We start from the raw sequence: 26,909 nt of genomic DNA on the forward strand, positions 1-26,909 counted from the left end.
CGTTAAGAGATATTTCAATAAAGCATATTCTTAATAGGGAAAGCAATATAATTCAAAATTGGAGTTTGAATTGTTTTCGTCTGACAGACAAAGCGTAAACTGTCAACAGCTCCTGTACACCAATGATGACTCGATGGGGGGGGGGGGGGGGGGGAGGGGGGAGGAAAGTAAGTGACCATGGCCCTCGTACTACTGCAGCAACCAAGATGACTTCTCGATGGACAATTCGCCATCAAATACAGAAATGCGTCCATTTAGGTACTTAGACTTCCAGACTCGCGATTGAGTGATGGTTGCTTTCTCCCGTCATGTTGCTGATGTTGTTTTTCTGTTTCTTTGTATTATATTGAAAAGTCTGATTTCAATGAGATGGATATTATTAGACCCTTGAGCACGTGACTGACGTCTGTCATATGCAAGAGAGTTCATTTAGGTCTTGCGGCGAAATGGCTCTCAATTGATTGGTACATCTTGATTCCAATGAATGCATTTCATACAACAGATTGCGATAAAACACACAAACGCACATATACACATACGCACGCACATGTACATCAGATGTAGAAAGTACATCTAGATGCTGTCTTGTCCGCTCAGTTAGTGGTCACTGCCTTCATCATCTCAAATGTGACGTTTTCATTTTTGGTCCACAGAGCTCTACTGGCTTGTATGTTTGTGTGTGTAAGAGTCTTTGTTTTCTCAAGTGCGAGATAATCTCCACTGTCATTACTATCCTTTTGATCCACACACACACACACAAACACAAAAACACAAAAACACACAAACTTTTTTTTGTTTTCAGTGATCTTTTTATTAATTCCATTTCCTTTGAGAATATAACAATTCAAAAAAAATACACACATTCCACATAACATCTGTCATAAATCATGTAAATGTTCCTACAGTTATGAGACATAATCCATAATCCATAAAACCAGAATAATCATTCAATTCATTCTAAGGCAGAAATCAAACAGAAGAAAGAAAATAGAATGAATTATCCGATCATTCCTTTTTAACTACGAAACAAACAAGAAAAATTCATATGCAATTGTAAGCAATTTAGCCAAACACTAGGAAAACAGGAAATGAAATTTCTATTATATTGAAAGAACAATAACAACAAACAACAATAACAAAACACCCTCATTCCCACCTTTCCACCATACCCAACCCTCAACTACTCAAAACTTTAAACTTTAAACCCCCCCCCCAAAAAAAAAAAAAGAAACCGTCCCTCTCATATCTAAACCACCTCCCCACCCTCTACACCACATCCACCTGCTTACCCGAGACAGACACACTCCCTCTCATCCACCTTTCATCCACCCACCCATTCACACACACACCCTGCGCACCCATCCACTTAAACACACACACACACACACACACATCCACTTAAACACACATCCACACCCCTGCACACACATTCACTCAACACAACACACAATTATTTCTGCTCGCATTCAGAACATAAATAATTATACTAATTATGCTTAGGGTATGTGCTGCACACACACGATACATGCATGCACATACACATATTATACACAAAATATACATATCCACATACCTGCATATATATTTTATATACACAATACTTATCTCTGAACTCAAAAATATCTAAAGAAAAAAAAGTCAGTGATCAAACACACACAAAAGGGGAGAAGTACGAGTGCATAAATAAACTAATCCTTTACAAATTATTTAAACATTCCCATTTCAACAAATGCAAACCCGGTTTATTTCTTCTAATGGCAATATCATTCTCTTCCTTTCGACATATCATTAATGCCTTTTTTAATTCTGCCAATGTCGGTGTTATTAACTGTGACCTCGTTTTATATAACATATGTTTAACTATAAGAATAAGAGTGTTGTACAATTTGATTCTGTGAGAAGTTCCTTCTAAACCAATATGTATATCCCGCCAAGCTAAATTACGTAACTCTTCTAACTGAAAGTACTCAATGAAATCATGCCATAAAGGTTTAACTTTTTCACAGTTCCAAAATAAATGCGAGTAAGTTTCAAAGCTTTTTCCACAAAAGGAACATAAATTATCAGCCACAAAACCAAATATTAGGAGCTGTTCCTTAGTATAAATCGCCCCGTGTAATAACTTATATTGAAATTCTCTTAAATCTCCAATTAGAGTTGAACTTCTGGGCCTTATAAAAATATCTCTCATACTTTTATCAGCGAAAAAAAATTTTTGGTGTCCATCTCTAATTTCTAAACAGTAAGACTGCTTTAAAAGAGACACGAAATGTGAATAAATCTTCCTGGATTGTATCTTTTATAAATCTGTAATTTGTCCAAAAAACTTTAAAGGTATATAAAAATCACTGACATCTACTTCACACCAATTGCATAAAGTTCCATCATATTTCCCACTTTTCAAAATGGACTCACAAAGACTCCATACATAAGCAATATTCTCACTTTGTAAACCTAAACTTTGAAAATAACACACACACGAACAAACACACACACACACACACACACACACACACACACACACACACACTCCCACACACGCGTGAACCCTGGAATGTGATTCCATAACAGTGTTTTCTCATTATATCATATTATTTCTCCTTTGGGGGGAAAAGGAAATGTTGGAAAGTCAAACCCTCGAAGCTTATGAGAAAGAAATATCTATAATGCACAAGATGCAATGATAACTCATAGTTATGGTTTAAAACACAAACGTATTAGTAGTCATCCTCATTATGTCAATTTTCTTAATAGGAAAGGTAAGCAAAGATTAATCCACAATATAAGCTACAGATACACAAAACAAAAGTTCCCCCGATAGAAAAAAAAAGCACCAGAGACAGTACCCTACACCGATCCAAGACATTCCCCCCCCCCCACTCCCACCACCACAACCACTAGGAAAAATTTCAAGATAAAAATAGAAGATGTTCCAAAGGAAAATTTCGGTGACATTTGCCCTCCATTCATGTCTACATAGACGAGCAAGAAACATTGTGCAGACACGTTTCCGTAATTGATAGGAGTCTATGACTTCAACGTTTTGATGCATGGTGGAAGCCAGAGAAGAGTTTTGTTAACAATTGCAATATAAAAGCCGACTAAGCATATTATTTAAAGGGATCGTATAGTTTTGGTTGAGACCTAATTTCAGGTTTCTAACATTTTTTGGTGAGATAATGAGAAACATTTTATGAAATATGAAAGAGCATGTAATTCCATGAGGAATTCAACGTTTATTTGATGAAAAATGGTTTTGAAATGGCTGAGATACACGTATCCAAAACAGAGCGATTCTGATAAAGTGTGGGACCCAACTTTTATCACGATCGCTTTGAATTACTTTGTCTTTTGATGTTTCAGTCATTCCAAACCCGATTTTCATCAAATAAACTTTGAATTCCTGTTAAAATGGTATGCTCTGTACTATTTCATAAGTGTTTTCTTGGTATCTCGCAAAAAGTTAAAAGCCCAATTCTCATCTCTACCAACACTGTACCATCCCTTTAAGCAACAATCAATGTAGATGGAGTGTATCAAATATCGTGTAACTGAGCACAGTGATCTCAATAGCACAGTGTTTGCTGATACAGCAATATTGCCTTTCTCCCGTGCTTTCTTTGCAGTGACTTTCTTCTTCATCATGATCGCCCTGGGATGCGGGGCCGTCGTGTGCGCCGTCATCGTCCTCCGCATTTACCACACGGGCGGCGAGCGACAAATGCCCTCGTGGTTACGATACATGATCATCCGGCGTCTGCAGCGCCTCCGCAGAAGACGACACAGTCTCCCCGAGGTGGTAACCGTTGCCGAAAACCCGTCGAGGGAGACGAAGTATGCTTCTTTTATTATTACCACTCTGTCTGAAAGACTCTCTCTCTCTCTCTTTCAGAGGTCAACTACCTCAACACTTAATCGATCCGTTTTTAGCTCCTTTCTGCACCCTCAGGATATAACTTAGACAGGCGCGCGAATCATATAGTCTTCATGTTCTTCATGTCTCAAAATAATCAGTGAGGCAGAAAACGATCACAGCTGTTGTAGTTATGGCAGAATGTTAATGGTTATTGGTGGTAGAGCTTTACAGCTAATGATTGTCGCTTCAGTGTAATAGGACCTATACATTATGACTTTAGAAGCAGTGAGCATTGCGTCATGTTGCTATCGTCTCCTCAACCGTTACCAACATGAAGAATGCGACTAATTCCTCAAAATTTCAAAAGAGAAACCCTGACAAAGCCCTCAAAGTCTGGTGTCCAATAAGGCAGAGCAAAGGGTTGCTACGTCACGTTTTGAATCCTCCTATCACGCCGTAACATTCCAGTCTATCATCATAATAGTTATGATGAGCCATGCACAATAAGCGTAAAATCTCATTGCTGATAATAATTATATTTCTCCCTCTTTAGTACTGTGTTTCCTTTGATCATCTCAGGAACATTGTGTAAAGCTTTCTCTTTTTTTCGAAAGCTCTAAATTGGAAAACTCGTTCATGGGGGTTGCACCATTCTTAAAGAACCTGTTTACTGCATTTACAAACAGGTCGTCAATTACTTACTTACTTTTCGTATTGGCACAATGTGCCTGGTCAGTGCTGGTTGATACTATTTGCTGACTATTGCTAGTCGCCTGGGGCCCGTGATAGTGACAATGCTAAGATAAAATACGCGTTGATGATGAATGTTCTTTCAAAAGACGTGTGCCATATTCATAGGGTTTGTAACCACAGTTATAAAAAAAAAAGGAAGAGCAGGTATACCTCCAAGTCTTATTCACCTCGTCCAAATAATGTCGTGCCATTATGCGTATCATTTTATAGCAACTTTGGTAGGTTTCCTCTTGTGAAAGTCTACAGGCCATGGAATAAGGAAGAATAAAGTCTTTCTTTACATTTTCTACAAATGGATTACAGATTCATCTAATCAATGTACATGTCAATGCTCTCGTTTGATTTATATTGTTTGATAATCCCATATCATGTGTCCATCATTTAAGGCAAAAAAACATGTGTTGCTTTTCCTAGAGTGACCTTCCTTCTTCGAATTTTTCAATAGATTGATATTGCTAATAACACTCAGAACCTTTGTGTGTATGTGTGTAATGCTTTGTTTGGTTTGGTTTTTGTTGTTAAAAAACAAAACAAAACAAAACACGTTATTTTTATTCCCCAATCAGGACCTACAACAACATCGAGAGCCCCAACGGCAAGGCTCCCCAAATCATGCGGCAGAGCAACTCGCACACCCACGCCCACACCCACGGCAACGACAGCGGAAGCGAGGAGGTGCACGACAACGAAAACAGCCAGCTGTACGAGCCGCAACTCATCGACCACAAGCTCCAGATGAAGGCTCGGATGCACCACCGGCGCGACAGTCGGAACAAAGAACTAAACGCCATGTTGTGGCGCGAGTTTGCCCTCGCCCTCGACAAGGGACTCGGCATGTTTGTGGCCATGATCATTGTCGGCGAGTGTCTGTACTGTATGATCATCTTCATCGCCATGCCACACTGGGATTTGAAACAACCGTGAGCGAGGGGAATCGGTTTTCCTACAAATCGTTGATCACTCGACCGCAGCTTGGATGGTGTTTGTTGAAATTAGAAACTAGCTTCATGCAGGAAGATCCCATCGACTAAGACTTTGCTTTCTATACCGGATCAATGGGCTCATCGAGTCGAGAGGTTTCTGAAAGCGTTTCCCTGTGGGGGAAAGCTAGCAAACATCCACCTGTGGCGTACATGGTAGAGTTGTCACCGTCAGTGCATAGACTGTCTTATCAACGGTTACGCTGCAAAGTATAAACAAAGAAAAAAGTCAAATCCTAACCATGTATTTGAAGCTTGTCATTTATGTATTGCTCAGACTCTCCAGATATGACAACGAGAATGCTGAGGACTACGCGATTAGTGGTCATGAGGAAAAGATGTAAAGAAAGGAAGAGAAATTAGGGCCGACTCGTTATCATATTATATTGTCGTATCTATAATGACGTTCACGATGACGAGGTCTTGCTCAAGATGGATGTGCTTTTCACCTTTTTTTTTAATCGCTCGTTAATGACTCCAAAATGCACTAATGCAACTTGGACACCACACTGTACGCATAGGCCCATGGTACTTACTAAACAACCACTTCCATTTTACCCCATTCTTTTGAAAAATAAGCAAAATCATATTTGAAGTTGGGATTGAAAATCAATGCGATTTGGAAATAATTTGTCATTAAAAGAGATTACAATTACTTCAGCTGGAATAAAACAAAAAAAAGCCTTGTGTACGACCCGATGTCACAATCCAAGGTAGCAAAGAATAATGTTTGCTTTGCTCACAAAAAATACCCACAAAAAACAACAACAACTACATTCAACATTCAAGTATCAACCAAATAGCAAACACCATGAATACTATGCCGGGGCAGCTTTTCAAAACAATTCCGATACAATAGTTGATATGAACAATAACAATGACTCCTGTTTCGATAACTACTTGTCTCGTTGATATCAAACACTCGATATATTTAGCAGATAGACTGCACTTTTGGGTATAGCTACATGATCTGTAATTGATGAATCGGTCCATTGTCAAATGAAATGACTCAGTTACTACGTAGCAACGACAATCCGAGCCATATAACATCCATTTCTCCCGGGACGGTTTCCATCCGTCAAGAAAATTGCTTTTGAGATTTTTGACGGCACAAGTGCCCTTCAACGAGCGATTCTTTCCGGTATCCGAGAGATAATGAATACGAATTTGGATTCCAGGGAAGAACTCAACGTGAGGGATCGTTGAGAACATTGATTTTGATTGATTAATATTGATATTATGATATTTTCATTTTTCTGCGTTCTCCATCCGCAAAGATGGGTTGTAATAAGCTACTCTGTCATCATAAGAGAAAGGGTGCAACAAAGAATTTGTCGCCATACATGCCATAGGAGGCAACCTGTAGACGTTCTGCGCTCGAGCGAGTGAAGGAAATATCCATGCGTTGAAGAGCTCCTGAATGTATAATGCTATTGCACACATCGTGGTACTGCATGGCACGAGCGAGAGTGGTCGTATGAGTAGGCCTACACAGAATTAACCGAGAGGATCATTTATCCAACAGAAATGCACGTGTTACTCGCGATCATTATCCCCTCATGAATGGCGACAATTCATTGAAGAAAAAAAAAAGATACATTCATCTGGTCATTTCCACAGACGCAGACTATTTTTGTTGATAGAGAAAGTGGGCATACGGCATGCCGATTCCATGATCCATCATGCATTGTGGAGTGGAAAACGAGTCGTTGAAATGCTTCCCTCACCGCTGGAAATTGAAGAGGCCATATAACTTGTATTCTCTAGTCAACCACTAGACAGTGATGATAATCATACAATATAGCTTACTAAAGCCCCTTTTACACTTTCACGGATCGCATCACGGGTGACCACGGATCGTCGATCCGGGATCATCCGTACTGTTTCCGGCATGACCGTGTTGACTCCTTGAAGTCATCCGGCATGTCCGCGGAAAAAATTAAGCTAGCTTAATTTTTCATCCCGGACATCACGAATGAAAATCAATACAAACTCTTCCTTGTTGGCACCGTCTACTCCGTGTTGCCTCCGTATTCCTTCCTTGTAGGCACCGGCTACTCCGTGTTGCCTCCGTACTCATTCCGGGAGAATACGTGAAGACATCGGGACGTCCGTATTAGCATCGGCTCCATCCGGGATGAAAAATTCGTGTATTTTGCCAATACAAGCTCACAAAATCCATGAAATTTGCTCACATCTTCCCCCATCAGTAGGGCCTACAGCCATCAACCCCTCATACTGTTCGTATAGTGGTCGACTGAGAAGCTTAAGTGACCCACGCACATAATTATGACATATGACTAGAACGAATGATGTGTTTGTCATGCTAGATTTATTTGATTGCGTAAATGATGTTATGAAATTATCCCTCAATGTTATCTATATTTTTGTTTTCCAAGCGGAAGTTGCGCATACGTTGTTTAATTGGCTTTTTTTTCCGTTGGCGCAAGCACAGAAGCTTACATGAAATTGGAGACGTATAGGTCGCGGTGGTACTCATGCGATATTTCGTATCGTTGCTTAAAGAATCATCGAGGCAAGCTTCATTTCAGTTATGCGCAGATTCAACGGACACAAACATTCACGTTTATTACTTATTATTGTTAGCTGAATGAAGGGTCACGTGTGATCGCTGTGCCGACACACGGACTTCGGAAGCAATCGGTCCAGACCGGACACGATCGGAAGCGATCGGAACAAAAAAAAAATATATATGACCCCCTCGCTGCAGGATTGCCTTCCATGATCACATTATTCATCCCTAACACGAATGTCTCGTCGCTGATTTTTTTTTTTAAAGCTCGTTCTTCATTGTCGGTCATATTTCAATTCAATACTTCCGGACATTGTCCCCCAAGATGCCACCTTTGTAAAAGTGTAGAGCTGGTAGCTTTGCTTCATGTTGCATTTTGTGGTAGTTATTGTTGCCAATGTGCACGGGTTGTGGCATAACGATGGCTTGTCATGATAGTGCGTGCCATTGCACAAAAAGTCGTAATTGATGTAGTGCGTACCATTATTGGTTATTATTGATTATTAGAAATCTTACGCCAAAAGGAAAGACCGCAAACGACTCTGACAGGTAATGGTTGTGTAAACAAGACATTCTCTTCAGAATCGTGTCACTAAAGCTCACGATGAAACTTATGTTGATTCTGGAATCTTTGCCGGTCGAGATTTCTAACTTTATTGTTACTATTTGTTTGACACATTCTATTTTACTCTATTATGCCATACCAATTTGTCATTGTTGTTGTTATTTTTAGTTTTGGAACAATATAATTGCAAGTATCAAGTTTTGTTTTTATGCGTCTTCATGCTTATCGTCAAGAATAACGTTGGTACTCATTTCACGTGCGCTGGCCGTGGCGTAAAATGGCGCCAAGAAGAGGTATTTTCAGAACATAGATCAAGAAAGTTATTCTGATTAGAAAGAGGAGGACATCTCCGGTATTACGTGTTAAATGTGGAAGAAGCTGAAAAAATAATGACTATAGTGCTTATGACCAAAGGTGTTGATACAATTGGTGATGAGTTATAGCATACATTTTGATTGAAAAAGAGTTTTTCAGTTATACAAAGATGCTCGCGATGCATAGTTAGTGTATACATCGCGATTACGTCATTATTGTAATCAATGTCATAATTGTCATCTGTGTAAATGCTCAGTTCTCTTTCATCTGATTATTGCGGTGTTTATCAGGATGCAAATATACAGTACATGCAGGGGCCAAGTTATCCTTAGCTAAATATGTTCATGACCATCTTGTACAGTGTAAATATACTGTCGGAAAACGCATCTTCCATGTTTATGGCGTTCAGATTATGGTATATATCACTGCAATAACCCCATGGTTTTGGGTTCCTGTCTGTGTGCATTTGTATGATATGTGAAAACATAGTGGATCCTACCAAAGTGTACATTCTAATCCACGTGGTGATCAGAGCCCCTGTATTATATTGCATACATTCATGACTGTATATAGTTTTGTATTTCGCGGAACATATCTTTGAAAATGAAAATTGTACTGTATGCCAGCAAAAGACAAAACAAATAATGAAGGAAAATATTACTAATTATAAGATATGAATCATAACCATAGAATTACACGTAATCAGCAATTAAAGTATCCATGTCTACTGCAAGACAATGTTGTAATTTGTTCGACCGCCAGTCATTAAGATTATGTGGTTCATATTATTTATATCTTGTAACCTCGATCGTGCGTTTTGCTCAGATATACTTTTACACTTAAATGATTGTGTGGCAGTTACCTACTTATGATGTGGGTTTTGGTATCTATAGTGTTTCCTGTAGATAGATAAAAATTTTCTTCAACTAAATCCAGAAGCAACTGTCATGATAGAACTAGCAGACCAAAATGATAGCATCAAGCATTACATTACACAGCCGAGAGCAAGTTCGTAACGCACTTCATATCTTGCAGTTATTAATGAACGGTGAATGCCTATTCTTTTCATTGTGTAGATAAATAGGCCTATACATGATAATGTGCAGATGAGAAGTTCGTTGTTGATTTCAGTAATATGAAACGCATTCTTCCAGCCTAAGAATGAATGAGATAACGGGGAATTGATTCGATCTCGACGTCATTGTGAATTTTGTCAAAATATTGTGTGCATGATTTCATAAGCCGGTTAACTTCATTTTTACAATTGTAATTTTTAGATATAGTAACATTATGTACTCCATTACGTGCCTAGCGTCCCACCCAGTATTTTCTTCAACATGCGCAATTATGTATTACATTCATATTAGTTTAGTCTCATCAAACCAATGAGGCAAAATGGCATTAACTTGATGACACTCCACTCATTATAGCTCATGAAGCAGTTGAAACATTTCCTCGGCGCACAACCTGTATCACACATGAGGGACACGCTGTATCAACAGTAATTGTTAGTTTACTCAGTGATCCGATCAGCTGCATACCTATATCCCTCCTCCCCCTATGACCAGTTTTCTATCATGAAGAAGAGGTTGAAGACCGGAGTACTGGGTCGTTGTCATAAGGTTACCCTCTCCCTCCCAGCCGAGCTGGGTAAACTTTTTCATCCGACTCTTTCTCTTTCTGCAATGAGAAAACATTGCATTCGAAAACTTCTGAAATATCATCGTAATACGAAAAAAAAAAGAGTCAATGTTCGTATTTTTTTTACAATATATTTCCATTCCAACAGGTAGGTTATTATTCATGTATGCAAATAGACAGAACATGCCCATGATTTCTTTGAAATAATTATAAAGCAGCGTTTTCGCAAGGCCACCATTGAATACGCAGACGGAAATGTTGCACACCCTGAGAAGGATCGAAACGGGCCATCTTTCTAATTATCCTGTATGTGCAATATCCCTTGACAGAAACCATCACACCACATGGTGAAAAAGATACAATGTGTATTGTCAAGAAGTAGGACTGTTGCCAACTCATGATGAGCATCTTGTAATTCTGACCCGTACGCGGGTTTTCGGGAACGGAAATACGTCATCTTACAGCAATTTTCAGTAATGGGAATGACCTTTCTTTGCAATTTAGGCTCTCTGGCTCCAGCGTCATGAGCCCTTGATTTCAATGAAGATAAAACATCGGGCGCTGCTTAGAACAATGACCTTCACCTGACCGAAAGAGCCCATCATAGTATTCTAGCATAATCATAGGCAATACCTAATAATAATCTACTTACGCACCCGCACACACACAATCGCACACGCACACTTTAACAAACGCAATCGCAGGCCTAAACAAGTAATGTACACACTGTATTTCCCTTCGATCGACCATGAAGAGCAATGGATAACACACACACACACACACACACGCACACACACAAATGATCTTTTGTATACGCTTCTGCAACGGACTTGTACGAAACACTATGTAATCAATTTAAAGAGGCCTCCCATCTTTTTGACCAAGCGAAGCTATTCTATCAAAAATTATTAGTATTGTAAACGAGAAAAGAATGCAATGAGACTTCTCTATCAAATATATTACACACTTGCATGATACAACCTATACGAGATTACCATAATGATCAAGACGGATCAGGAAAAGTGACGTCATTAGCGATTTGTGAAGTGATATCCGCTGATGCTAATTTTACATCAACATGCAACAATATAAGATTAACCAAACGGTATCCTTGAAACCATCAACGAAAAATCTCCTATAAACTCATATGAGGGTTTTTTGTTTGTTTGGGGTTTTTTTTTTATCATTTATAACGTCTTTGACAAAGTGTATTGGTTTCGCATAACGTTTACATACATTTCATTGTGTGGATATTTTGAAGTGAAATGTTCTGAAATTACCGTGCTAGCATATGCCAACACACACAAAACATTTCCAGTCTATTTCAAAGAATATTTTGTCTGCCTACGGTACATCTCCCATGATTCATACATCGGTTATTCAAAAGCACAAATCAGGACCGGTTACAACGGTCTTGAAGCTCAACTTTTGTTCGCGTGCATTCGGGTTTAATTCAAGTACCTCGCCCCGCTCTTGGCTAGATTAGGCCAAGTGATAATCTTGTATCACAATTATTGAAGCATGCTGACCCAAATGTTCGTATAAGCGGGTTACAGTAGGTGAAACATGGATTCGAGTAGGAACCTACTATACAGAGTCTATTTTCTGAACGCCCGAGACATGCACTATCACATCACGCATGACGTTCTCGACTGGAGCCAAACCAATTTACTGCCACCTGCTGTATAGTGGCAAAAATAAATACAACGACTCGACTGTCTGCGTTCTTACTTGTTCCCTTTGATTCAATGGATATAAAGATATCCATGATCTGCTCTCAAGTCTTTAATCAAGTATGCCATGTTTGATTGGTATTTGAAACCAATATTGAGTGATCAAGTATTATGTGTGATATACTTGTCCTAAACTGATATGAACATGATGTATACTGTCAAAGAATGAATCAAAGATACATTATTTTGTTGACATATTCTATGATCAATCCTGGGTGCTCGACATCATACTCAGCAAGTCAGCAGGCCAAATTTCATCATTATTTTCTTTCGAAGACTGTAAGACAATACAAAATAATCTGTATATTTCATAATTACTTTCTTTTTTCTTATGCAAATCAGTGCATTCTTTGAAAGTCATGCGTAACTTCGAAGTAAGTGGATGCTAATTTGTGTTTTAATCACAAACAGCACAACCCAGCCCTTTCTAGAGTTGTAAGATTTCCTCATATCATATTTGTATGAAGCTGATTTTATTGTTTAGTTTAAACATTACAAATGGGTATGATTGAAACCAGGCTGTATGAATTTTTGTTGTCAACCTCTGCTTCTGATGATTTGACTTTCATTGTAAATTTAGTTCTCGGAGAGAATTACCCTCTCAAACAAATTCAAGCGTATTTGATGATGTTTCAATAAATAAAAGTAAAAAAGGAAATGAATATGAGTATGTTCATGTATATATAAGGTCGTGTGTTTTCTACAGCGGTTAAGAGAGACGTGGAACATGAAGTGCTGAACATTTTTTTATGTTTTTGTAAAGTCACCGTATGACGATAGAGCTTAGCGAATAGATAGAATGAAACAACACGTAGGAAGCCTCATCAGCATTGGAGAAAACGATTACAAAGTTTTTGATTTAAAAAGAAAAAGATATTACCTGTGACCACAGAGTTGAAATCTTGAGATTCATGTTATGTGGATATACGGTCTCATCTCACTTGAAAATCTTCTTCTTCTTCTTTTTTTTTTTTGGGGGGGGGGGGGAAACAATTCAAGATATATGGCAGGGATATATGTATGTATATATATATATATATATATATATATATATATATATATATATTGTATCCTTTAATTTGATTTTGATTTGGGTGCAATCAATGGGTGGGAAACTTGGGAAACTTCGTAATTCATGGACTTTCTTTATTTACTTCCAATTTCAGGGGGAAAAAGTCCTTTTCTGGGATGTTCGATGTTAGCCCAGTTATTATAAGTTAACTAGAAAATGTGAAATTGAATCGGTTCAAATTCCTGCAAGGTTTACACTTGTGTTTATGGAATCGAACAAACTTTAAGGGCTACTCTATACAGAACCAAAATGTGAAAAGTGATCAGTGTAAGATGGCCTTAACTCGTTGGCTGCGGTTATTAAGGAGAAACATAAAACATTTACCTTCTACTCGTACATTCAACACCCCAATTCATTATTCCCACGCCCACAATTAGTTTCAATCGTTGTTCCTTTTTTATGTCATTCAGCTATAATCCCATGAAAACTGCGTCTATCAGTGTTTTTGGTTGTTGTTGTTGTTGTTGTTGTTGGGTTTTTTTTTTTGGTGGGGGGTGTTTTCTTTTTTTTGGGAGGGGGGGTCTCTCTTGTGTGCCGTCAAAAATATTGCTAAAACGCCCACTGTTTGGTGTGTGTATAGGTGTGTGTGGGTGTGTGTATGTGTCTTCCAATGCTAGCCATATTGCATGATCAGGGAGATGGGAATCTCTTCCCACCTCCCTGGTGTGATTACGCACATCAGTCATTGATGGTCTAACTGAATAATTGGTCCAGTATCAAAACTGTGACTCACTGTAATCTTGAAATACATATGGGATCTCAGGATAGGCTCCCTAGATCTTAATTCCTACTCTATGACAACGCATGTCAACTTGACCGGGGAAAACTTTCCTCCGCACGCCATAGCCCGCTTTTTAGTGTTAGTAGCATGTTAGATAAAATGTTCACAGTGCGTGATGCACTTTACACAAGTTTAATGATCACACGACGAATTCGGTCAACAAAAAATAACAATTCATGCGACGCACGAGGTTATCAGCCTGAATATCTTGATTTAACCCCGAACACTTACATGTACGTGCGTTTGTAAACAGCTTACTGTACTAAATGTAACAACAGCTGACAGGACAAATAACTGACGGGCGAATGCGCAGTTCTGGGCAGGTAATTTCGCTGTCAGCTGAACAAGTCAGAGTTCCCCCTGTTTTCTAGCCCATGCCCTAGCTGCATTCTGTCTGTCTGAGGGAAATCGAGCAACATTGGTTTCTCATCATGGATGCAAATCCAGCTCTCTACACAACCATTCCACCGCAGGGGGAGAGAAAACCAGGTCAGCTCACAGCTCAGCAACTCAAGCAGTACTTTGACGAGGCAAGTAGGTCTACATGTATCTCATTTTGTGTGCTCAGATACCGTTAGTAAGGTCCTGCTCCCCCCCCCCCCCCATCCCGAGTATTCATTCGTAACTATGATATATATACACTGTATATAAATTTGTTGCTCCTTTAAATGCTATTTACCTAAATCAATGATACTGTATTATCTAATCACACGTTGAAAGGTGTTAAAGTGGAAATAATATGTATATTCATATAATATAGCGCCTATAGATACATGTATATATATATATATATATATATACATATATGTATATATATATATATATATATATATATATCATGTATTAAGTGGTAGATGGGTAGATAGATAAATATAACATGTACATCGATTGTAAATTCAAATACGTATATAAATATACATATATTTATATATATACATGTATATATTCATTATATTGCTTTCATTACTATTACTATTGTAATGGTATGTTGCTGATATCTTTACCGTTGCACCTTGTCATTTTTGATTATTGATGCTATAGATGTGATACAGAGGTGAAGACAAAGGACGTCCCATATATACGATTTCAGATTTGCTTTGTTTTGGTTTTTAATGGGAGTTCGACATCGATATCTTCTTCGGATTAATCTATCTTTACAAGCACATTAAATAACGAATTCAAAGTATATGGAGGTATAAGGGACAGAGAAAAAGAACACTGACATTGCTTCCAATTGGGAATATTTGAGCTGAATGGCCACACATGTCATCAGATTCTTAGATAATGTGTTGCTGTAGCGGTGAAGTTGGCTTGGAAGCTAGGATCAGTAAACAGTTTAATAAGATGAAATTTATTTCTAAATCTCATGATAGAGACAACATGCATGATTCTCAAAACGTCTGTATACTTGGTGGTTGTGTTTTTCATGCTTTTGAACATCATCAGCCATCTCACTCAGCAAAATTTGCATTTTCTCAAATTGACCTATATACAACGATATCAACAAATTGTGCTGTTACTGCGATCTCAATTTTTTGTGTTTGCATTTAGGATGTATTGTTAACATGTAACAATTACACATGATTATGCATATTACCTTCTCAAAATTCACATAACGAACGCTTTTCAACATTGACCCTTTATCTCCATTCTGACTCATTTTAGGGCTTCGTGGTTGTGCCAAATTTTTTCAAGCCAGAAGACCTTGATCCAGTTCGTGAGGGAGTGAAGTATCTCGTGAACCAACTGGTCAACAAACTCTACGATGCTGGCAAGATCAAAGGTACATCAGCTCTATCTAGACCCCTAGGTACCCAATTCTAAACACTTCAAAACGCCTAGTTTCACCATTTTGATTTCCCGAAACTTACCCCCGTGCTCTGTTGTAGTTAAGGCTTGTGTGATAAATAATGTAAAGATTCTCATTCGTCCACACACAAATCATGTGATACATACAATGCATGTTATGTATGTACATACAATAAAACGTGATAGACCTGTAATTGCTGATCGAGCCCTCACGATATCAAAATTCGCCTTGTCATGTATCTGGTAATAATGTTCCATGCTTTCAGCCAAAACCTACATAATATACATGGTTCATTTTATCATCTACTTCCCTTCAGACAGTCCCCTCAGCGTGAAGTCAATGTTCCTGTTACCATGGTTATGTAATGTTTTACGATTATGGTACAGTACGTCAAATTGAAATGATTGGGGTTTTTTGTTCAAGGAAAATAAAATACAAAAGATAAATCTTAAAGCGATAACCTCGTCCCAGTCTCTTAGCTAAAAGGTCAAAGTTTTACAGCAGCTGGGGTTGACCTTTCCAGGGGCTCAAATCATATTTTGCACCGTTATACGACGGACACGACTTCTGAGCTGTTCGATTCCGTTATCGATCGAATGCTCCGGCTCTGCGGAGAGGGCAAAGTCCATATCGCTCGACATATTGACAGGTTTACGCCCCCCTTTGCTTGGCTTCCCTGGATGTACGCTATATAGTAAAGGGCTAGATTGATTGTAGAGTGAAGTACTTTTAGTTTGTATCGTATTTGAAGTATTCATGGTATGACATTGATGGCGTGCATTTGGTGAATGAGCTAACACAATAGCATAGCCACGGTCAGTCATATGCAATGAATATTTGACCATATATTGAAGAATAGTAGAGTTATAGCATATTTTGAAAACAAAATGACAGAGTGGTGTAAAGTATGTACCCTGATTTTCAAGATACCAGATAGTGAAGTATCATCATGATTATAATCTAGAGGACACCAAAGCCAGGTTTTACGGTTACTAATCCAATTGCAAATGCCCTAAAATTGAACAGCCTGATTACACACTATAATACTCGAGTAACATATTACGGCACACTGTTCCTTCATATACACTCTTTCATTTCACCGGGTAGGTATTGATAAAGATATCATTTTGCAGATTCTTTACAATATTCGCAAACCATCCTCAAACACTCCACCCCAACTTGCATAATGACATCAACCCCTATGATCTGTGAAGCCGGTTTTCATCCTATAATATACGTTGCAAACCAAATTACACGATATATTGAAATAGCATACACTGTTTATGTGTGGCATGACTATAACCTATAAAATCACAAACTTTGGAACAACTTCCTATTATCTGCATCGTGTGGTATCTATGACAAGCACAATATACTGTGAACATTTATCTTCCAATAAAACAGTCAGCAGGTGATAAAAGAAGCTCATCAATACAAAACACACACACACACACATACACACAGAAAAAAAAATGTACGAGTCAGCACAAACTGGCATTCTATGCAAATAGGACATTTTGTCTTTCATTTCAGTCATGCAATTTAAATCGCGTTTCACATAAATGTCATCTGGGTCCCTTGGTCTACAACCAAGCAATAACGTTCTGACACAATTATTCTAAGAGTAACAGCGTCGGTCGTCTGCGCACAGAACATCTCGTTAGTTTGTGTTTTATCAGAAACGTTTGTCAATAGCAATTAGCAGCTTGTGTTTCATGTTGAATATGTGTATAGGCCAATATGACACTGTAATTATTGCTAACACTGTAGGTCATATGGTACCCATGGATTTTTTTTAAATACTTTTTCTTCGCTAGAAGACGTGAATATCTTCAATTTTGTTATCTTATGAGCACACTTCTGTGATTTTTTTTTTTTAGTGTATACGTCGATTTTTGTTTTTGAGGCTTCAGAGAAAGTCAATCCTAATCGCTTTCTATTTTTTACTTTGGAAAAGAAGGACATAAATTATATATATATATATATATATATATATATATATATATACATATATATGCATACCTGTGCTTTGGCGTCTTGTCCACCCCCTGCGATTTCATGGATATTATGTATATCTATATATATATATATATATATATATATATATATATATATATGTATATATAATTTATGGTCGCTGATGAAGAATGCGATGACTAACCTGTTTGGTGTCTTGTTTCTATAAACATGCGCTTTCCTCGCCAGGATGAAGCGTTTTAATGCCATTTTAGGTTTTAATCTCATATATATATATATATATATATATACTCCTAGATGGGTCATTTGGAAGACATTTCCATTTGTTTTATATGCAAATTTTTATATACATGTTCAATGGCAGTTTACGCAATGGAGACACGAAAATTGTCTCCCTAATGACCAGTTGTCTCCCTAATGACCAGTTGTCTCCCTAATGAAGACACTTCCCCCCAATATGTCTCCCTAAGGTGCCAACTAGGGATATATATATACATATATATGTATATATGTATATATATATATATATATATATATATATATATATGTATGTATATTTGTATATAACGACCCTTGAGGGCAAAACGAGTTAATTCCATGTTTGTTAATATCACATAATTTATTTGCAATTAAAGCTGCTAAGAACATAGAAAATAACATCATAAAAAGGGATATTTTCAGTCATAACTTCAAGAATATACCTTGTTAAGCAACTTATCTTAAGCAATTGTTTGAAGATGTCACTTAACCTGTTTTGCATTAAAACTCTTTATATTCCTTTATCCTTTCCCCCCTTTCCTTCATCGCTATCACTGTTTGTTCATTACGTCTTCTCATTTCAGACAAGCATGAGGACGTGGGACTGTTCCAGAGGTTCACATTGATTGAGAAACAGTTTCCTGGGGCAGGCGTACTGATGCACAAAGCAGGAATTCTTCCACAGGTAAGTGGCAAGTAATGAAAGCAGTAAAAATAACAGTCACAAGGATACTAAAGATAACAAGAGTAATGATAACATTGAAGACGGTGTATATATATGCATATAGGCCAGATATACATAATTATATATATATATATATAGATATATATATATACATATATATACATATATATGTATATATATATACATATATATATGTGTATATATATATATACATATATATGTATATATATATATACATATATATACATATATATATATATATATATATATATATATATATACAGGATAAATTCATTTCCTCCATCAGTGAAAAAAAAAGGTTAAAAGAAAAATGAAGGTGTTGCATTGCTAAAGTCGGTTCACAAACCGCCAATTTAGTGAGATGAAGAAATTAATTTCTAAAGCTTGGAGGTAATCAGTCTGGTTTTACATGAAATCTAGGGAATAAACGTCTGATGTGGCTATGTCAATTTTTTAAAGTAGTTGCCTTGAGAAGAGAAGAAATTCCCTGATGCTGAATCCTCACATGATGAAAACAGACTGTTAAAATTATTAGCATTTGCGATTCAACATGTCATAATGCATTCAGTCACTCTGTCAGTCATGTCACTTCATGTTAACATGAAAGACATGCACTGTTCACAATATTTGGATAAAATCACAAGTTTTTATTTTGATTTAAATCTGTTTGAAGTTTGAATATTTGACATTCTAGCATGAATATTGGAGGGGAGAAATCTACAAATCTCTGAGTACTAGTTACCGCTGGTCTAAGAAGAGTGCAGGTATCAATTTGTCCAAATGACAGATCTCCGCAATGGAAATGTAATATGTCTTATTCATACAAAATTTGTACTCGTTTATATACAAGTGGAGAGATAAAACAAACTGAAACTGAAAGGTGACCCTAAAAACGGACATGTGGTTAATCTTATGGAGTGCAGTTGCAATAGGTATGGCCTACAATTCTTTATAACATAACGGATGATTGTAACACTGTCTGCGCAACCTTAGTCCCTTGTACATGGACGATTGGCGCGAAGTGAATGATTTTTTTTTTTTTTTAGATATACATGATAGAAGGACTGCCTTAAACATGACATTAAATCTTTGGTTTTCCCGTAACCATGGAAACAGAGTTTTCGAGACCTTTGGAGCCACGACCATCTGTTGAATGTCATGGAGCAGCTGATTGGTCCTAACATCGCCGGACATCCCGTGTGGAACCTCAGGGTTAAGGTACGTCAGAAGTCAGCTGTGTAATTATTATCACACCCATGTACTCCCATGCACACACACGCACACACTTACACACACATGGACACGAAGATATTATTCTGGAATATTCATGATTTGATGATCTGCCATATTTCCATCAGGTTTGTTGTCGAGGGAGTAGGGACTATGAAGGGCAACTGCAACAATCTCTAGAGTAACAAACAATATGTTGGGTTTTCTTGTAATTAAGAACAGAAATAATGTCCTGCACGGATACAAATCATGTCCGAGACAGGAATCCTTCCAAAACGTTGATAAAGCTGCCTTTATTCTCGGGCTGTCTGTAAAGGTAAAATACACAACATGACAGTGACTCTAGATTGATGCTTACCGGGCTATATGGCTTTTTATTTCGAGCTGTCGAACACTTTACGTCTTTGACACATACAATGTATTTCTTTGTCTGGGCTGTGTCAAATATGATTTCAGAAACATCTTACAGATATGCAAGTGAATGGTCTGCCAATTTGGCACTATAACTCCTGTTAAACCAATCTATGTTAGGTTTGATTTCACTCGAAACATCTCTAATCAACAATTTATGAATACGTTGTGAATAATTCTCTTCGATACGTAATCATATTGAATGTTTAATGGCAAGCCAATCATCATGTTTTTCACTCCAATCTCCCACAACAGACGCCCCAGAACGAGGAGTCGGTTGTTCCGTGGCACCAGGGTAAGAATGACACCGTTCCAACATTTTAAAGAGACGTTTGCCGCGGCGCCGCTGATACATTACAAAATGATGCCGCCGTCATCAACATGTTGCGTAACTCCGTATCTGACGTATTCCTGTATGCTTTTCACTTATAGTTTTGATGTAATTTTTCCAGTTTTTTTGTTAACTTAATTCGCTGATATGATTTTTACGTCATCATACAATGAACTGATTGTTGGGACAGGATTGCGTGGGTTTAGATAGTGGTTATTGTTGGTGTGCTTTTTTTCCCAATGTTTAACAAAATGCAGAGTTTATGTGAGATGACTCACCGTCGTCCATATTTCGAGTCTGCTTTTACAATAAGTTGTTGTCTTCAGTGGGATCAACTGATAATTTGTATTTTTCCAGTAAACAATTATCTGCTTTGCATAAACTAGTCTTGATATCCTATCGACAAAACCACTCCACCCTTTTAGACAACGCGTATTTGGATCCTAACGCCCTCAACGTCCTGCAACCTACAGCCTGGATTCCACTTCTAGACGTGAATGCACAGAACGGATGCATTCAAGTCAGTATACTAGTATTCATGTACCAATGAAATCATTATTATCATTTTGAGACCAAGTTTGTAGTAGGGAGAATGTGTGAGTGTGTGTGGTGGCGTCTGTTTTGATAATTGCACATATTATGACAAGACTGAACCGAATACGTTCAACATAGTGTTAATATGGTTGCTAGTATAATAGCAAACAGCTATTAGGGAGACAGGGGATCATAGTAGACCTAGGCCTATATACTTAGTACATGAATTGTATTGACAGACTCTTCTCTGTACAACAAAGTCGTACGATTGAAAGTGAATCGCACTAAGGAGCAAATCTTCAAATGTTGTGTACAGCACATCGACACTGAAAAAAAATGAATAAAAAATAAATAAACAAATGAAAAATGTGTTCCTATTTGCGAGACAACTAACTACGAACTTTGTTCCATAATGTCTTCCTATCCCACAAATCTATTGTTATGGGTTCATAGGTATGGTTAAAATTCATTCATGTCATTCTTGCTAGTATTCTGTATGTTGTTGGAAATGATGTAGGTACTCAAATGCTGAGATAACGGCACTTAGCTATATGTTATCAATTTTTCGGCGTATAGGTTGCAAGGCGAGGTCATCGGAAGGGAGTGACTGCGCGTCATCAGTGTTGCGTCGGGAACACGTGGTACGTCGAGCTGCTCGAGGAAGACATGATGAAGACGCTCGAAGTCGACATGGACAACGATCTCGTTACCTGCGACGTCCCTTACGGAGGCGTCCTTTTCATGAACAACAGCATTCCCCACCGCAGGTATAATGTCTCGGCGGGCAATGGGACGAAACGATTGGACAATCAAGCCTTTGCATGTAATTCTAAATAAGTGGAAGTAGTTTAGTAAAACAAAATATAGCTACATAATAGTTATGATGATAATTCTAAATGATAATGATAATTATAATGTCAAAAACACTTATAATTAGCTATGGATTCATTCTAGTGGAATGTCAGGACGTCGTCTTTTCGCTCCGTAAGTTTATATCGCAGTGTACCATGCATAAGCCTCGCAGAGTGATATCCTAGCTTACTAGTCATAATACACTGTAAACCACACACAGTCAGAAACACGTGCATAATAAGGATCATGTTTTTCTTATTATTACCCCATTAAATTCAAGGTTTATGTTTCATGTTACGAAAATTTTGATTCTTTGAATGGTAATCATACCGGTACACTACAGATTGCAAGTGTTCTCAACGGCAATTTAACTCACTCTGTTTCTTTTTCTGCACGACAGAGTCATAATCAAACTGATTTCTGAAACTGAGTGAAAATCAAATTAAATCTAGAGACTCGTGGATATAGTTTAGTTCTGTATCCGGCTTACTACAAGCACCACATTTTGTTAGTTATTACTGATTCAATGAGGGTACCTATACTCATAACATGAAAAGAAAAACAACAACTCACGTATAACTCAGATTAATGCAATCGAAATAGATATATCGCTTCGCTTATATCTTGGTCGCCGAATGTGAAATAAGTGAAACCCATGTAATCAATCCTTTCTGCATGTCTTTATACATTGCAGTTTCCTATTAGTATTCAATTTGACATGTGTTCGTTTGGTGATTACTTAAAGGGAGTTGCTTAGCAGATTTGAAAAAAAAAACAAACTCTCGAGCCGACCTTTAATGGTCTGACGTCGTAGCATCTTAAGTTCGCCAACGGTTCCCCAAAGCATTGTATGGCAGCAGATTTTATTTAAAAAACAAAACAACAACAACACATGTTATACGAATATCAATGTCATCCGGAAGTAGCGGAATTTGGGGATGTTTTGTTTTTAAACGTAGGAAATCTCAGATAAGCGATGTCTTCCTTTGTCCCTTTTATTCAGCTTGACCAACCTGTCAAATGAGATTAGATGGAGTCTGGACCTCCGCTGGCAGCGTCCCGACAAACCCAACGGCTTCTACGGTATCAAGGAAAGTATTCCTATGCGAGTGGAAGGGGACCCGAACTTTAAGCCGGACTTTGACACCTTCTCGAAAACAGATCGACAACTCTTAACGAAGGTGTGTCAGCTATTTTATCTTAGAATCCTGTGCTTTGAAGAGTTTGGTGGATTCAGTGTTCCTGCCTTTCTTTGACTGGTCATAGTGATTGCTGTCAGGCTGTCACGACGATGTGTCAGAAGAAAACCATACGAGTAACTTCGTTACAGATTGGTGCGATGATTTCAAGATTACGTTGGAAACCATGTGGTGTTCAACAATATTAAGACCTTTATAGGTTGAACAAAACAAAATGGCCATAGATGTAGACTGTGTCTCTGAGCTGGGAGAACAATCAAACGATGTCTACCGGTCACAAAGTAATTACACAACCATTTCTCATACAATATTGATAAACTTATCAAATAAGCATAAGTCCTCAAAGTTGACCGTTACATCTTATCAGGGTTTTTATTTCCTCCCCGTCAGTTCAGAGCTGTCATTTCCTGACAGTTTTTCTTTTTAATAGCAATCCTTGATCAATGATAATACATCAAAACATTTATACATAACGTCATTCATTTATTCATTCATTCATTCATTCATTCATTCATACATTCATTCATTCATTCATTCATTTTTTTTTTAAATATAGGTCTACGTATTATCATTGTTATCTCATAATTCTTTTTAAAACTTCTACATACATCATTAAATAATTGTTCACATTTTTTCGGCATTAGTGTTAAAGGGTGTGTACAGTTCTGGTCGAGGTGATGATTTAGCTTTTAACATTTTGCGAGATATTCAGAAATCACTCTATGAGATGCCAAAGAGCATGCAATTCTAAGGGGTATCAAAAGTTATGAAAATCGGCTTTGAAATGGCTGAGATATCCAAAAACAAGGTGAAACAAAGAGATCCTAATAAAGGCGTGGCCTGTAGTCTTTCATTATTATCACTTTTTGATATCTCAGCCATTTGAAAACCAATTTTCATCAAATAAACGTTGAATCCTTCTTAAAATTACAGGCCCTTTCATATTTCATAAAAGGTTTCTCATTATCTCACTTAGGAATGTTCAAAACATGAATCCCCACCTCAACCAGTACTGTGCAGTCCCTCTAACAGTGATTGAGGCCTAGATTGTTGAACCATAAAAAGTCCGCCGATGTAGACAAGAGAATCCTGATAATGATAATAATGTGTCATTTGTTTTTTCGTTTTTTAATTTTTTGTCTTCTTTGTTCGAGTGTAGGATATCTTCTTTGCGTCCAAGAACACCGAGCAGGGAGCCACTAGTCACGAAGACGACGACGAATTCGACACGACAATCACGGGTCCGTGGATGCAGCGATGGGAGATGGTGCACACAAACCGGCACACCGCCAGATTCAAACCTCATGATAAATACAACTGGGTCAAAGCTTGAAGTAGGCTGGGCTACTCTCACATCATGATTTTAAGAAACAAAACCAACAACCACATATACACTCACAGGGGCTGATCCAGGAATTCCGTAAAAGGGAGGCGCCCTTGCAAAATTAAAGAGGCTGCACGCACCCCCTTTTTTCTTATTAATTTGTTTTAACCAAACATAAAGAGGGGGCGCGCGCCCGATGTGCCCCACTCTGGATCCGCCACTGCACTCGGAACTTTTGAGAAATCACCATGTGTTTCATTTTAAAGTTGAAAAGGCTAAACTTCTGCGAGTTCTCCTTATTCCAATCAGAATGAGTGTATTGTACGTACTTATTACATGATTTTGTTCACTTTGGCAGCTTACAGGTGTGACTTCAGTAACACTCTATTTTGATTGACTATATAGCTCATCAAACAATGAGATCATGGTATGGCAAAAATATCGATGTGGCTATTACAATCTCCCCTAAAAGGTACATGCAAGTTTTCCATCTCAAGCTTTGCTTTGTTGTTGATGTTGTTTCAATGACCACATGCCTGTAGTTTTATCCCAGTATTAATGATCAACAAAGGCAGCTGAATGATGTATCCATGTTATTTTCTACATTTTATATGATTACATTCTATATTCACAGATGTCATTTTTTTGTGTATATCATATCATACATGTAATTTGTTTTGTATATATATCAATCCGTCATGTCGTAATAATTACCTGGATTTTTTACATGCAGATGATCTTTGAACAACATAAGAAGAGAACAAACAAAGTGCATGGAATAGAATATCATGACATAGAAATAAATAAAATCCAACGAAATGAAATTATTTATCACCCCCTTATCCACATTGTATCTCAACAAGTATTGTTTATATTTCAGACTGAAAAACCGATAAACCACCTCAGGGAATGATGGAAGAAAGAAATGAATCCGCTGCTTACGTAGCGTCTATCTGACTTTGTTATCAGGTAATCTAAACAGACACGGCAAACTGTAAAATGATGCAATAAAATGTTCGTCCTGAATATATTAAATGTTAACTCTCGGACGCGGTTCTTATAGTAGTGCAATTAATAATTCCAACATGAGCCCGATATCACGTGCTTCAATTGGCATTAACGTAGTATAACTAGACCGTAAGAAGATCCAGAGAGCGTCTGGTTGAGGTTGTGTGAAATAATGATGATAACAATCACCAACCCAAATACCTCGTATATCTAGTTCATTATGCCATTTTTTCTCTGTTTCGTATTTCTCTTCCCTATTTTTGGGGGTACTAATGTCTGCTTTTGATTTTACTTGTACTTCTTTCTTTAACTCATTTGGGTGTTGTTGTTTTTTTGTTCCTAACCACGCTGATGAGGATTGCTTGCCGATGCCCACGTTTCAGTGAACATTCAAACAAACCTTTCTGTATTCAAGTAAAGTCAATCTTTTGAATGGAATTACGTATTTTCAGTCAGTGATATCATTTTAAAATCTTACCAAGACATCTTCCATGAAGAACAGAGTATATTATGACAGGGATTTCCAATATAAGAATAGACAGTTAAATGGATGTATAAACATTAATATTCGTGATTCTTTTTTTTTTCTTTTTTTGTTGTTGCTTATATTATGCATGATTGCAAGTCATCAAGAAATTTCGAAATCTGGCAAATTTTGACATGTTTCTTTGACAAAAGACTTGAGAGAGTATTACACTTCTATTAGACTCAATTAAATCAACTCAAAAGAAAACTTGAGTGAACCGCTATATCAAGACAGTAACTGGTGTCTATTACAAAATTAGATCTTCCATTATAAGGAATGCAAAATTACGTGATGACGTCGTATGAATTCTACGATTGATTTAGATTGCGGATTTCTTCTTCTTCTTCTTCTTTTTCTTCTTCTCCTCCTTCTTCTTCTTCTTCTTCTTCTTCTTCTTCTTCTTCTTCTCCTCCTCCTCCTCCTCCTCCTCTTCATCCTCCTCCTCCTTCCTTCTTCGATAACATCATAACCACTCACAATAAACTGCGGGGGTATCAATTCCTGCAAAACTTTC

At 37.6% G+C, this 26,909-nt stretch overlaps 1 protein-coding gene and 1 pseudogene across 1 annotated transcript; both read left to right on the top strand.

The window, feature by feature from the left end:
- LOC139726802 (neuronal acetylcholine receptor subunit alpha-10-like) overlaps nt 1–5,533 on the top strand; it is an 87,250-nt pseudogene extending 81,717 nt beyond the window's left edge.
- Nucleotides 5,534–14,461: 8,928 nt separating this feature from the next.
- On the top strand, nt 14,462–24,991 carry LOC139726816 (phytanoyl-CoA dioxygenase domain-containing protein 1 homolog). Its single transcript, XM_071637809.1, has 9 exons — nt 14,462–14,759; nt 15,895–16,012; nt 18,859–18,959; nt 20,097–20,198; nt 20,877–20,916; nt 21,378–21,472; nt 22,063–22,253; nt 23,342–23,519; nt 24,697–24,991. Exons 1-9 carry the CDS (start codon nt 14,661–14,663, stop codon nt 24,868–24,870), a joined length of 1,098 nt encoding a protein of 365 aa, XP_071493910.1. The 5' UTR covers nt 14,462–14,660; the 3' UTR covers nt 24,871–24,991.
- The last annotated feature ends 1,918 nt before the right edge of the window (nt 24,992–26,909 follow it).

This window comes from Diadema antillarum, unplaced genomic scaffold, assembly GCF_040938485.1.
Source record: "Diadema antillarum isolate AM-2024a unplaced genomic scaffold, OU_Dant_1.0 seq00000100_RagTag, whole genome shotgun sequence".
Classification (NCBI taxonomy): Eukaryota; Metazoa; Echinodermata; class Echinoidea; order Diadematoida; family Diadematidae; genus Diadema; species Diadema antillarum.